General features: G+C 43.5%; 1 protein-coding gene across 3 annotated transcripts in view; it reads left to right on the top strand.

Annotated features, from left to right (window-relative positions):
• cabin1 (calcineurin binding protein 1) overlaps nt 1–14,750 on the top strand; it is a 404,357-nt gene that overhangs the window by 377,839 nt on the left and 11,768 nt on the right. For all 3 annotated transcript variants that reach the window (XM_048611391.1, XM_048611392.1, XM_048611390.1), the window contains exons 33-34: nt 2,199–2,478; nt 11,135–11,311. In XM_048611391.1, coding sequence (XP_048467348.1) covers nt 2,199–2,478; nt 11,135–11,311 — 457 coding nt within the window. The remainder of the gene's footprint in view (nt 1–2,198; nt 2,479–11,134; nt 11,312–14,750) is intronic.

Raw genomic sequence — 14,750 nt, 5'->3', positions numbered from 1 at the left:
AAGATAAGTCAGACAGGACCCTCTGAAAATCTCTGACTCTAACTCAAAGTTGGGGACTTTTCCAGAGGTTTCCATATGCCGAATAACTGACCATCAGAACTTTCAACTTCCCAGGCAATTCCTGGAGATTCAGCTTCAGGGTGCCCTCACAGTGCGAGTGTGTAATTCCTGTGAAATGGTCTTTCTGTCGGAGGTTCTGGGCCCTCATGTTTGTAGGAGGATTGAATGTGGGTGAGCAGGCAGATCTCAAAAAAACCCCACAATGTTGTGGAGATCTGTTTTTTGACCACCATGTTTGTTCTGAGCTGTTTTATGAGTTGTGGAGTATGGCAGCGCAGAAAGGGGCGCTTCCACCTATTGTGTCCACCCCAGCTATTAAGCGCTAATCTATACTCATAAACCTGTGTCCCTGCACTTGGCCTGTAGTCTTGTATGCTGTGACATTTCAAGTGTTCACCTAAATGCTTCTTAAATCTTGTGATGATTCCTACCTCTACCACCCTCTCAGGCAGTGAGTTCCACATATCCACCACCCTCTGGGTGAAAATCTATTCTTCTTAAACCTCCTCTAATCCTCCTGCTCCATAAGTCATTGCCCCTGGTAATTAACACTAAAGGGAAAATTTTATTCCTATCAATACTATCCATGCTCCTCATAATCATGTACACCTCAATCAATTCTCCCTTCAGTCTCCTCTGCTCAAAGCATAAGAACTTGAGCCTATCTAGTCTCTCTCTCGAGCCTGGCAACATCCTGGTGAATCTCCTTTTGATTTATTATTGTCACATTTACTGAGATACAGTGAAAAGTATTGTGTTGCGTGCTAACCAGTTAAGTCACACCTTACCTAAGTACGGAACAGAATGCAGAAGATAGTGTTACAGCTGCAGAGAAAGAAAGATCAGCTCTAATATAAGAGAGGTCTGTTCGTAAGTCTGATAAGTGTGGAAGAAGCTGTTCTTGAATCTGTTGGTATCCTTTGCACTCCCTTATGTTAATATTATTAATTTTAACGTTGCAATGTTCTGCTGCTCAAAGATGGAATTGGTAGTGTAGGAAGGTTACGGCAATGTTTACCATTTTATCTGCAGGAGACTGACAGGAACCCCTGAATAGACTGAGCCCTCAGGTGCTGAGCCTGAAGCTGGGGATGGAGAGCAGGGCTTGAGTGATCCTGGAATAGGCCGGAATGGCTTAATTTGGTTTTGATGTTCAGTTCAATATTTGGTTTATACAAGCATGTGCACGCAGCGACCTGTTCCTGGGTTGCTGTCAGTAACGTGAGCCAGCATTATCTTCTGAAGCATTTTTTCAGTAATCTGTTTATCATGCAGTACCACAACAGTGTGAGTGTGGATTGACATCAGCCGTAAAAATATTCATCAACGTGGTTCTCTCACAGCACAGGGATTAATGTTGACCAATCCTGTATGCAGCAATGGGAGCCAGGCTAATTAATACTCAGTAAATGTTTTAGTGGAGCGTAGGCTTGTGAAGCAAGTGTGTCAGGCAATGATTCTCATTTCCCCCAGTGCAGCATTTTCTCTGCCTGCCTCTCTCCTCTCACACCCAGCTCACATCCAGCAGCTACAGAGTGAGAAATCAGGACGTTTGTTACTGTGTGAGTTGTCTAACAAAGCTGGTATCCTGGCTTCCCACTGGGCGGTGCAGTGACTCAGTGGTTAGCACTGCTGCCCCACTGCGCCAGGGACTCTGGTTCAATTCCAGCCTCAGGCGACTGTCTGTGTGGAGTTTGCATATTCTCCCCGTGCCTGCATGGGTTTCCTCCAGGTGCTCCAGTTTCTTCCCACAGTCCAAAGATGTGCAGGTTAGGTTGATCGGCCATGGGAAATGCAGGGTTACGGCAATAGGGGAAGGTGTTGGTTTGGGTCAGTGCGACTTAATGGACACAATGGCCTCCTTCCACGCTGTAGGGATTCTATTCTATGATTCGGGTAAAGTCAGCATTTTTCACAACCACAGGATGTTGCACACATCAAGACAGAGCAGTGAATTTTTACTGTAGGCAGGAGCATTGAGAGAGTCTTGTCTTCCAGACATCATTAATCTTGGCCTGGCGCGTGAGGCTCAAACAGAGCATGGGACATTTCTATGAAGAAGATTTCCCACACAGCTGAATGTTGGGCATACTTGAACTCTGCAATAAAAGGTCTAAAGGTAATTTTTGTTTTTGCAGCCAGGAGAGACTCCAACCACGCCGAAATACTCCAAGGACTGTAAGGAAAGCTTCTTCCCGTCTGCACCCAGCACTGTCAGTACACCGGCTCCGATTTCAACTACGTCCAGTACAGTGGTGCCTGAGACCCCCAGGACAAGTGACTCTCAGTCTAAAACCAGGCTCAGTAGCACTGCCCAGGAGGACCAGCGAGGTGCCGACGTCACACCGATGTTGACACCGAGAGATATTGAGCCCCAGACTGCCGGTCCAACAGACACTCTCTCATATCTTGCTCAAGGTAAACTGCTTAAAGCAACAGCTTTCATTTATAATGCTTACCCCTCAAACCCCCAACCCACCCCCCACTACCAGCTTTTAACGTAGTAAAATATTCTGAGGTGGCCCGGAGAGGCCTGAGGGGAAACCGATTCCCAGCTAAGGGGAGGTGAACCGAAGGAAGGTAAGGGTTTAAGCATTTGATTGTGGTGGGGAGATGAGGCTTAAGAAAGGTCTTCCAGGAGCTGGATTATTGTAACTGGAGGCTCAGGGAAAGTTGCAGAAAAAGCCGAAGAAGGAGGCACAGAGAATTTCGCAAGTTCTGTTAGGATGAGGGGAGGTTACAGGCAGACAGAGGTACGAGGCTGGGGAGGAATTGCGTGAAAGATTGAGAATTTTGGGGATTGTGAACTACTAATTGAGTAAGGGCAGGTACAATGAGCCAGCCGGGATAGTTGGCACCTGTTGTAACAGTGAAGGCATTGGGATGGTTTCACACTGGTAAACTTAATACCATCCTATTCAATGCAGGAACAGGGGGGGAGTTTTGACTCAGTATTTTTTTTCATGCACTTTGCCCTCCCCACCTTGACAGCAGTGACTCATAGTGGCTCTCGATTTCGATATTGCCAGAGCCTCCCTCAGCATGAACGGTTCCTAGGAGACCCTGACAGTGAATGACTGTATGAAAACTGGGACATTCAAGGAAGAGAGAAAGTGTTGAGGCTCATTGCATGCTTTACTTAATCTCTCCCTCAATGTCCTCCATCCAGCCCTGGATCCTTTCACTTCAGTCTCGAGTTTGGTTGAGATGTTTGTTATCCTTTGTCTGAAACTAATCTCTCTCCACAGCTCCTCACTTTCAAACCAGCTCGTTCAATCTTAAATGTGGAAGTGTGATTAATTTTTCATAATTCCCCTAACTTTGAAGACCTTTTTTTAAATTCAGCTTCTTTTCTATAGAGATGAAAATCAAGTTCTGTATTTTTCCTACATAGCTTAAATTACTGACACCTAGCCCGCATTGTCACAGTTTAGTGCATTATCTGTGCAATGCCGGCTTCTGAGGACAGAAGCTTTACCTGTTCCTTCCTCCCTTTCCCAAACCACCGAGTAGTTTGTAGGTACTCTCAATAATTGTAGCCCCCAATATGCAAGAGATCAGTTAACTCAGCACAGACCAAGGATTGGACTGAAGTTTGAAGTGAACTTGGTGGTTCGTCTGCTGCATCAGGGCAGATACTCTCCCTTTTATCGAGAGAGGAGATTTCCTGATATCCTTATCCCATTGTTTTTTGTTTCGTTATCTCACACTATTCTACCTCAGCGCTTGCCAGTACTGCAGCCAGCATTGCAAGAGATCAGCACACCAGGATGGGCTGCCAGGCCAGACATGTAGGTCCAAGTTGGCCCTAATTCTGCCCGTCTCTCTGTGGCATAGCCATGATCGTGTATGTTTCATGTGGAGTAATCAATTCTGGGCCTGTGCCCACACTTTCATTGCAGCGTGTTGCTACAGCAGCCATTCTGTTTTGGAGCTGTATAGTACTGTAGTTAAGCAAGGGCTGGCTGAGTTTATTGCAAATTGGCAGTGAGAGATACTTCAGTTTAACTCTTTTCCAGTAAGGGCCGGAAAATATTTCTCAACGTTACTTACCGCTTGGCAGCAAGTTGACTTTTTTTTAAAAAAAAATGATGTTTTGATGAACTGCTCATTCCTTCAAGAAATTTTACTGTGAAAAAATGTCTCTGTTTTTTAAATCAGCGGTAATTTGGGTAGGGGACAGGGAAACCGATTAGAATAATGAATCAGTGAGGGAAACCAGGATGGGTTAGTTCCAAATTGAATATGATTTTATATATACATTGGCTCTGTTCTAAATGTGGAAACTTGGAATGTTCCAGAACAAAGTCTACTTGGCCCTTCGAGTGTTCTCCACATGAGCATAATCTGGCTCTCCTATTTGCTCTTCTGTTGTTTCTTGATTTTCAAACAGCTATTTAATGTCCTAATACAAGAATGTCCAGTTCCTGCTGTGGCCTTACTACCATGTCATTGACCTCATTTTATTACAAGGTTAAAGGTCACGGGACCTGCCTGTGAGATGCAGTGCAGCAATTAACAATATCCGTTTATGAGGAACGTTTAATTGTTCAAGTACTTCACACATCTGCACAGATTTTTTGGGGAAAAAAAGAGAAACGCAAACAGACAACATCTCAAACTTAAATAAGGTGGGAGACTGGGAGTAGTTTTAATATCACAGAATGATACAGTATAGAAAAGGCTGTTTGGCCCATCGAACCTGTACTGCCAAAAATACACTACAACCTTTACTAGTCCCACTTTCCCTACTCTACGCCAACAGCATTTTGTTTTATGACACATCAAGTATTCATCGAAGTACTTTTTAAAGGTTGTGAGGTTTTATGCCTCAACTCCCCTCCCAGGCCATGCATTCCAGACCCATATAGGTGCACTCATGTCTGCATTACAAAATCCTGTTAGACACCACATTGACGGTTAGAGAAACAATTTCTGTTCATCTGAGACTCAGATTTCATTAACAGCCAAGGTCTTTTTTCCCCAGGATAGGGGAGTCCAAAACTAGAGGGCATAGGTTTAAGGTGAGAGGGGAAAGATTTAAAAGGGACCTGACAGGCAACATTTTCACACAGAGGGTGGTGCATGTATGGAATAACCTGCCAGCAGAGGTGGTGGAGGCTGGTACAATTACATTTATAAGGCATCTGGATGGGTGTAAGAATAGGAAGGTTTTAGACGGATATGGGCCAAATGCTGACAAATGGGACTAGGTCAGATTGGGATGTCTGGTCGGCACAGGCAAGTTGGACCGAAGGGTCTGTTTCTGTGCTGCACATTTCTATGACTCTATAACTGCATTCGCTGAACAGTGCCTCTGTCAGATTGAGTAATTGAGCTTCTTAAAGCTAGAGTGAGCCTTGCGTGTCTCGGAGTAGCTACAGGACATTCTGAAGGGGGAGGGTGAACAGCCAGAGGTCGTGGTACACATCGGTACAAATGACATAGGTAACAAAAGGCATGAGGTCCTAAAGACAGAATACAGGGAGCTCGGAAGAAAGTTATAAAATCGGACCTCAAAGATAGTGATCTCAGGATTACTCCAGGTGCCACGTGCTAGTCAGAGGAGAAATGACAGGATATCTCGGATCAATATGTGGCTGAAAAGATACGTGTCGGGGGAGGGTTTCAGATTCCTGGGGCATTGGGACAGGTTCTGGGGGAAGTGGGACCTGTACAAACTGGACTGGTTAGGGGGATGGGAACCTATGTAAAGAGTTACAGAAGGAGGGAGCAAAGACAAAAACAAAAGCTAGAAAAAGGAATAAGAAAAGTGATAAGCTGAGAAACCAAGGACAAGATTCAGACAGGGCTATTGAGAAAAAATAAGGAGGAGACAAACAATGTTAAAAGGACAAGCTTAAAGGCTTTGTGCTCTATCTGCAATAAAGTGGATGAACTAATTGTGCAGATAGATGTAAACGGATACAATATGATTGGGATAACAGAGACATGGCTGCAGGGTGAACAGGGATGGGAACTGAATGTCCCAGGGTATTCAGTATTTAGGAAGGACAGGTAAAAAGGAAAAGGTGGTGGAGCGGCATTGCTGATTAAAGAGAAAATTCACACAATAGTGAGAAAGGTCTTTAGCTCTGGCAATGTGGAGTCTGTATGGGTAGAGTTGAGAAATACCAAGAGACAAAAAACATTAATAGGTGTCAAATATCGATTCCCAAACTGCAGTGGTGATGTTGAGAATGGCATTAAACAGGAAATCGGAGATACATGTGATAAGGGAATATCAGTGAGTGTGGGTGATTTTAATCTGCACAAAGATTGGGCAAATCAAATTAGCCACAATGCAGAGAAGGAGGAATTCCTGGAGTGTGTACGGGATGGTTTTCTTGACCAATATTTGGAGGAACCAACAGGAGAGCAGGCCATCTTAGACTGGGTGCTGCATAATGAGAAGGGGGGATCATTGCCAGCTGAGCTGTGCGAGACCCCTCAGGGAAGAGTGACCATAACATGATAGAATTTTTTATAAAGATGGAGAGTGAGGTAGTTGATTTGGAGACTAGGGTGCTGAACCTTAGTAAAGGAAACTACAAGAATATGGGGCATGAGTTGACCTTGATAGAATGGGGAGAGTTACTTAAAGGGATGACAGTGGATGGGCAATGGCAAACATTCAAGGAACACATGGGGGAACTGCAGCAACTGTTTAGTCCTGTCTGTTGCAAAAGCAAAATGGATAAGAGGGCCAATCCATGGCTTACAAAGGAAATAAGAAGAGATAGTATCCGATCCAAGGAAGAAGCATACAGATTGGCCAAGAAAAATAATCTGAGAATTGAGAGCAGTTTAGAATTCAGCAAAGAAGGACCAAGGGATTGATTAAGAAGGGAAAGTGGAGTATGCAGGGAACATAACGACTGACACTAAGAGTTTCTATAGGTACGTGAAGAGAAAGAGATTGGTAAAAACAAATGTAGGTCTCCTACGGACAGAAACAGGGGAATGTATAATAGGGGATAAAGAAATGGCTGAGGAACCGAATACATACTTTGGATCTGTCTTCACACAAGAGGATGCAAATCAGATACCAGAGTTGTTGGAGGGGGCAAGATTTAGTGAGTGGGAAGAACTGAGGGAGATCAATATTAGTAGAGAAATGGTGCTGGTAAAATTGTTGGGACTGAAGGCGGATAAATCCCCAGGGCCTGATAATCTACATCCCAGAGTACTTAAGGAAGTAGCTCTAGAAATAGTGGATGCATTGGTGTTCATCTTCCAGGATTCTATAGACTCTGGAACAGTCCCTGCAGATTGGAAGGTAGCTAATGTCACTCCAATATTCAAAAAGGGAGGTAGAGAGAAAACAGGGAATTATAGACCAGTTAGCCTAACGTTAGTAGTGGGGAAAATTCTCGAATGCATTGTCAAGGATTTTATAGCAGAGCATTTAGAAAGTAGTGGCAGGATGAGACAGAGTCAGCATGAATTTATGAAGGGGAAATCATGCTTGACAAATCTGCTGGAGTTCTATGAAGATGTAACTAGTAGAGTTGACAAGGAGGAGCCAGTCGGAAAGCGTTTGACAAAGTCCCACATAAGAGATTAATGTGCAAAATTAAAGCACGTGGGATTGGGAGAAGTGTATTGAAATGGATTGGAAACTGGTTGGCAGAGAGGAATTAATGGGTCCTTTTCAAATTGGCAGGTAGTAACTAGTGGGGTGCCACAGGGATCGGTGCTGGGACCCCAGCTATTCACAATATGTATTAATGATTTGGATGAGGGAACAAAATGTAACATCTCCAAGTTTGCAGATGATACCAAGTTGGGTGGGAGGGTGAACTGTGACGAGGATGCAGAGATCCTTCAGCATGATCTCGACAGGTTGGGTGAGTGGGCAAATCAATGGCAGATGCAATATAATTTGGATAACTGTGAGGTTATTCACTTTGGAAGTAAAAACAAGAAGGTAGGTTATTACCTGAATAGCTGCAAATTGGGAGAGGGGAGTGTGCAGCAGGACCTGGGTGTCCTTGCGCACCAGTTGCTGAAGGTAAGCATGCAGGTGCAGCAGGCAGTAAAGAATCCAAATGGTATTTTGGCTTTCGTTGCGAGAGGTTTTGAGTACAGGAGCAGGGATGTGTTGTTGCAGGGCTTTGGTGAGGCCACATCTGGAATATTGTGTGCAGTTTTGGTTTCTTTTTCTGAGGAAGGATGCTCTTGCTCTCGAGGGAGTGCGGCGAAGGTTTACCAGGCTAATTCCGGGGATGGCAGGACTGATGTATGTGGAGAGATTGACTAGGTTTGATTTCACTTGAGTTCAGACGAATGGTGGGGGGGATCTCATAGAGACTTATAAAATTCTAACAGGACTGGACAGGGTACATGCAGGGAGGATGTTCCCGGTGGTAGGTGTGTCCAGAACCAGGGGTCACAGTATGTGGATTCGGGGTAGACCGTTTAGGACGGAGATGAAGAGACATTTTTACACCCAAAGAGTGGTGAGCCTGTGGAATTCATTACCACAGGAAGTAGTTGATCCCAAAACATCAAATGTATTCAAGAGGTGACTAGATATAGCGCTTGGGGCGAATGGGATCAAAGGTTATGGGGAGAAAGCAGGATTAAGCTATTGAGTTGGATGATCAGCCATGACCGTGATGAATGGCAGAACAGGCTGGAAAGGCCGAATGGCCCCCTCCTGCTCCTATCTTCTATGTTTCTATGAGTGAGCCCATGACAAGCAGCCAAGTTTAAATGTAGCCATGATTTTATAATCGATTACTCACCCCTCACGGTAACACAAGATATGAGAGTGATGAGCTTCAGCGTTCTCCTAAAGTGCTTCTCCGGCTGCCTCAAACTTTCAAACTATCCGTGGCTATTTTTTTCAGTCCGATACACTGACAAACTAAAGGGACAAACCTCCTTTGCTTACTGACTACACAGAGAGAAACGTCTTTCAGAGCTGTAGCGTGCCCCAACATGCTTCACAAGTTAGTGAAGTAGTCTTAAACGTAGTCACCACTGTACTTCAGCAAGCTCTCACAAACAGCCTGTACACTAGGGATCACTCCTCTGCTCTTTTTGGGATCTGTAAGGACAGAAAGGGCCTCAGATAAGCATGTAATTCAGAAGACAGCACCTCCAACAGTATAGCGGTCCCTCAGTCCTGTACTGGAGTGTCAGTTTTGATTCTAGAGCTTCAGTTTCTGGAGTGAGACTTGAACCCACAATCTGCTGCTTCATAGATGGGAGTGCTATCCACAGATATGTATCAGACACACCAGAAACATTGCAAAACAAACCTCTATTGGATGAGTTCTCATTCTCTCTGGGATCTGCAGTGCTTGGTCCTGCTCATTCTCCCTGCACTCTACAATCTGACTCTGTCCCCTCCCTATCATCAAGTAGCTTTTGAATTGCAGTTAGTGTTGCATATGTGTATGTAAATGCAAGGACGATTTGTGTACAAGCAAACTTCACAAGATTGCATGATGAATTGTGAGGTTTATACATAATGTCAATGTTATTAAGGACACTGGGAGAAAGTTGAAGTAGTTGCAATGGGTTCGTGAGCATCCATCTAAATGAATGGAAGAGACAAAGCGGGATCTTTGTTTAGCGTGACAAATATAACACCCTAGACAATGAAGTGCTTCCTCAGTGTAAAATTCATGGCTCTGCCTAGATTATGTATCCAAATCCTGAATTGGGAATTGAAACCATGGTCTTATAACTCAGGAAAGATAGTGGTTAACTAAGCCAAGCTGCGGAGCTGAACTTGTCTCTCCAATGACCGCTCCCATTCGTGCACAATCCCATTTAATGACTCCTCACAGTGAGATATCCCCATTTGTGAGCATTGGGCCAATGTATACTGACTTTGTAGCAAGCCTCTTTCATTCAGCCTTGCAGCCAGTGCACAGATGGGACATTAATCCTTCTATTGGACCTCAGCCATGATCCTATATTTCTGTGAATTTCATGGACACTCTAGTGACCCGGTTCCTTTGGTAGACAGGGTTTTGATCTGCACTTCCCTGAAATGAAGACAGACCATGCTCAGCCAGCTGGCTGCTGACCACTGAATAGGAAAGCAAAGACATTCTGACTGCTTGCTTCAGCAGCTGTACAGTGGGTATATACTGGTAAGCGGGCAGTGAGCCACTGCGCTCAGTATGTTGAAGTGACATGGACTATAGAAGGTTTCACCTGAAACATCTCAAAGCCTGTCATTGCAGAACTGATGTCAGCTGTGACTCTTGCTTCTGAGTCAGTAGGCTGTGGGTTCAAATTACACTCCAGATTTAAACATATAATCCAGGCTAACACTCCCAGTGTGACACTGAGGCACTTACTGTATTGTCTGAGATGATAAATTGAGATTTCAAATAACACAATAAATTGAAGCCCCTGCTGCTGTCAAATGGTATAAAAGATTGTATAATGCAAGATCAAAGTAAAACAGGAGAGTATCCTGTCAGTGTTATTTCCACAACTGACATCATGAAAACAGATTCTGACAAAAGGCCAGCGACCTGAAATGCAAGTCCCTTTCCTCCACAGATGCTGCTTGACCTGCTGAGTTTGTTTTCGGCTTTTTTTGTTTTTGAGAACAGGTGATCTGGGCATCATTACACTGCTGTTTGTGAAACCTTGCTCCTGTGACTCAGAGTACAAGAACGTTGTCTGCCTTTCTTTAAGTCCCATCAGTTCTCCGTGGGCATTGTTAGAGCCCACTGTCAAAAAGTAACATTTTCATTTCAGCACAAGCTTCCGATTAAAGTTCATATTTGTCTGAATATTGATCCTAGGGCAATTATCCTGAACTCAAAAACCTAACATATTCAGTCTTTACAAACCTGGGGTCCATCTGCAGGAATGATTTTGAGCCCTTAACTCTAGCCTGAAGTTGCGGTGATGCACTGTAATGAGGAACTGTGCTATGTGTCACACAGAAATGTATTGGCACAGTGTTTATGTGAGTTAGATGGTAGATTGGCACATTTAACCTGAAGACTGGTGATAACTCCAGATCAGTGAGTGGAAAAGCTAGAAAATAATGAACTGGAGTCAGTTGGATCTGTGTTCTGTGCCCCGTATCTTTCAGATGACGATTCCGATGAGCCTCTCGAAGGCCTGAGTTATCGGCATCAGGAGACCCGTCTGTGCCAGCAGATGAAAATGGCAACTGTCGCTTCATCCCACGATTCCACCAACTGGCAAGAAGAGGGCACGTACACTCAGCAAGACGAGGGCTCGCATCCTGCACACTGCTCCACCCAGGGTAAGTACATCCAGCAGCAGGTTACTCATATGGATAACTGATACACTAAGCACGGGTCTGTGTGCTGGGCCCACAGTACAGGGAGCTTCAGCAACACATGCCAAGCTCAATCCTACAATGGTATTGGGAGCTGTCCAACTCTTTCCCAAGTTGAACGGAAATGCAGTAAGTTAATTGGGATAAACATTATGTATTAGCTTCTTATTTGCAGTGTAACCAAACGTGTTACTCTGGGGATTTACTCCTTCAAGCTGACTCTGAGCTTCAATCTGTTACACATTCTACTCCAACACAGACCTATGAGATAAGTCAATAACAGTCATTAGTTTAGATATGAGTTGCGAAACAATGAGTGAATCTTTAAGTAGCTGTTGCCGTATTTTCAGGTTCTTTGTAATAGACTAATAGATAGTATCATTGCTGTGATTACACACAGAACAAAAAGTCAGTTAAACGAGTACAGTAACTGATGACTGAATGTTGGACAGCACAAGAAGTGTAGTAGTAGTGATTCATATCCAGTGTTTCAGCATCACAGGCATTAATGAGTTGTGCCAAAGCAAAGTGACACCTCTTTCCCTCCCCTGCATTCCCCTTGCCAGCTTCAATAACTCATCATTTGCCTTGCTAACTATAAAAGGATATGGAGTGAGCAGAATATTGTAACAAGACGACTTTGTCTAACTGGATTCTGTTTCTCAAGACCCGATGTTTTCTGTTTTTCCTTGCCCCAATGTTATGGTTCAGTAGCTTAAGAATTTGAAATTGGTGGGTCTGTTGATTCCTCTTTGCATTTTCAATGCAATGCTGTGTCGCATGTTACAGCAGAGCATTGTGTGATACAATGTATACCTCAATCTTTCACAGTCCTCAGTTCTCTTCATGGCAGAAGCGAACCCTGTATTCTGGAGCCCGAGTCAGGCAACTTCCCACCTTCAGTCAGTGGGATATAGTGCCCCTCGGTGACCCATGTGACAATAGATGTCTGATCTATCAATCTCCCAAACAACCTGCAAAGTTGGCACGATGTGTCCACAACCAGCAATTATAGACAGTTGAGCTGAGTTAGGTATCAGATTTAATAGGCTATTTTGAAATTAAAGTTTTCCTTCACCCTAAACAAGTTTGCTCTAGGAGGTCCACTGAGTCTCCAGGGCCAACAGTTCCTCAAAATGAGACAATTAATTATAGATCTTTTTTTAAAAAAAAATGATTTAAATTTGCTGGTGAAAACCACATTTAAAATTGTATGAGCTGTTTAATAAAAATATTCTTCCCTGTTACATTTGACCAATTATTACCAAAAGGTAGTATTAATTTTATATACTTTGTTTCTAAGTGATCGAAGGCTTAATAAATAAGGAATGATATATATAAAAAGAAAAGGGAATATACTTTTTCCTCACTTGCTCAAAACATACTGCCTCACTGTCAGCTGTCCTTGTTCAAGGATGATGTCTGGTCAGTTGTGAGAGTTTTTCCCGTGGGCCTTCCTGTGATGAACAGGCTGCTTCTCGAATTGCTGGTCTCTGGGTACCTGAAGCAGGATGTCTCTTGAAGGGGAGAGATCTGGAGAACAGGATTTACTTCTTTCCCTGCCATTGCTCTGTCTTATTAAGACATTGTGACTCAAAGCATGATGCAGCTTGTCCAATTGTCATAGACCAGTTGCTGTCATTCTGAAGAACTAATTGAAAGTTCCTCTCAGTCATTATAGTCCATGTTGCCACATGTCATTGGAATGCTTCAGCGTGTCCTTGAAGTGTTTTCTTTGTTCTCTCCTGAAACCCTGGCCAACTAAGATAGAGAGGGAGACAATTTCTGACCAGCTGGACACAGTTGATTTTGCAGTAGTTTCACTTGAATACTTGTAGAAAATGTTAAGAGCCTATTATGGCAGTATAGTGGCTCAGTGGCTAGCACTGCTTCCTCACAGCGGCAGGGACCCCTAGGATCGATTCCACCCTCACGTGACTGTCTGGGTTGATTTCCTTCCACAATCCAAAGGTGTACAGGATTGTCCATGCTGAATTGCCCACAGTGTCACAGGGGTGTCCAGGGTTACAGGGATGGAGTGAGTCAGGGTGGGACGCCCTTTAGAGGGTCAGTGGGGACTTGATGGGCCAAATGGCCTGCTTCTGCACTGTAGGGATTCAATGATAAAGGATGTAACGGCAGAGAATTTAGAAATACATAATATGATCAAGCAGTGTTAGTATAGCCTCATGAAGGGGAAGCCACACCTGACAAAATTGGAAAATTCCTTGAAGAGATAACTAGCAGGATAGATAAAGGGGAAGCAATGGAAGTGATACATGGATTTTCAGAAGGTGTTTGATAAGGTGCCTCACATTAGGTTTCTTCATAAGACAAGAGCCCGTGGTGTTGATAGCAGTATATTAGCATGGATTGAGGATTGGCTAACTAATACAAGGTAGTGTGTTAGAATAAGGGGGGGACATTTTCAGGATGACAATCCGTAACAAGGGGAGTGACATAGGGATCAGTGTTGGGACTCCAATTATTTATAATACATGTTAGTGACTTGGATGAGGAAAGTGAATGTACTTATTGCCATTGTTCAATCTTTTTGTCCATTTCCATTTTTTTTTTAAACATTAATTGTTAAAGTAAGTGACACTCACACTTGTCAGCATGCTTTGTCAAACCACTTAAAACATTTAAAACAACATAAGCCCTGCAGAAGTATGAAATGTAATTGTATCTTTCTGTTTGAGTACCCCATGTGGCCTAAGTAAATAAAGCACAAACTGCAAAGGCATATACAAATAATATTCCACTAGGTGGCAAATCATAAACATAATTCTAGTTACTTCCTCATGCTATTGTGTCCTGTCCTAATAGTATTTACTTGATCTGATATTTCCCTGTTACTGTCAGTTTCTAGAAGTTGCAGGTTATCATTTCATTCAGTACCCAGTGGTAGTTACTGAAACACCTGTACACAATCTGCCCTCATTCTAACATGTATAAAAATTCAAACGAGAAATTGAGAATTCTCAATGTTCACGATGAGCTGGAATGACTCATGCATATCAGATAATGTGTTATTTGAACAAATCACATTTCTTTAGTGTGGCAAGGAGAGTGACAAAACAAAGAGAATTAGATTAACATTGGAATACAAGATAACCCAGATTTCTGAAGTTCACTTCATCAAAATAGAAAAGGAGTTGGGAGTAGCCCTGATAAATGTCGAAATAACGACAGTCATAAGATGTGGTCTAAACCTGGATGGTGTATAGCATGAACAAAGTAAACCCACAAAGGCTCTGGAGACTGTATAGGCATGGACAGCCATTCCCTGTGATGTTCACAGGCGTACTGATTACCATTCCCTGTGATGTTCACAGGCGTACTGGCTGCCGTTTCCTGTGACGTTCACAGGCGTACTGGCTGCCGTTCCCTGTGACGTTCA

Source organism: Rhincodon typus, chromosome 24 (genome assembly GCF_021869965.1).
Source record: "Rhincodon typus isolate 14 chromosome 24, sRhiTyp1.1, whole genome shotgun sequence".
NCBI classification, from domain to species: Eukaryota; Metazoa; Chordata; class Chondrichthyes; order Orectolobiformes; family Rhincodontidae; genus Rhincodon; species Rhincodon typus.
The sequence above is the reverse complement of the archived record's forward strand: the minus strand, read 5'-3'. Positions and strand labels throughout refer to the sequence as shown.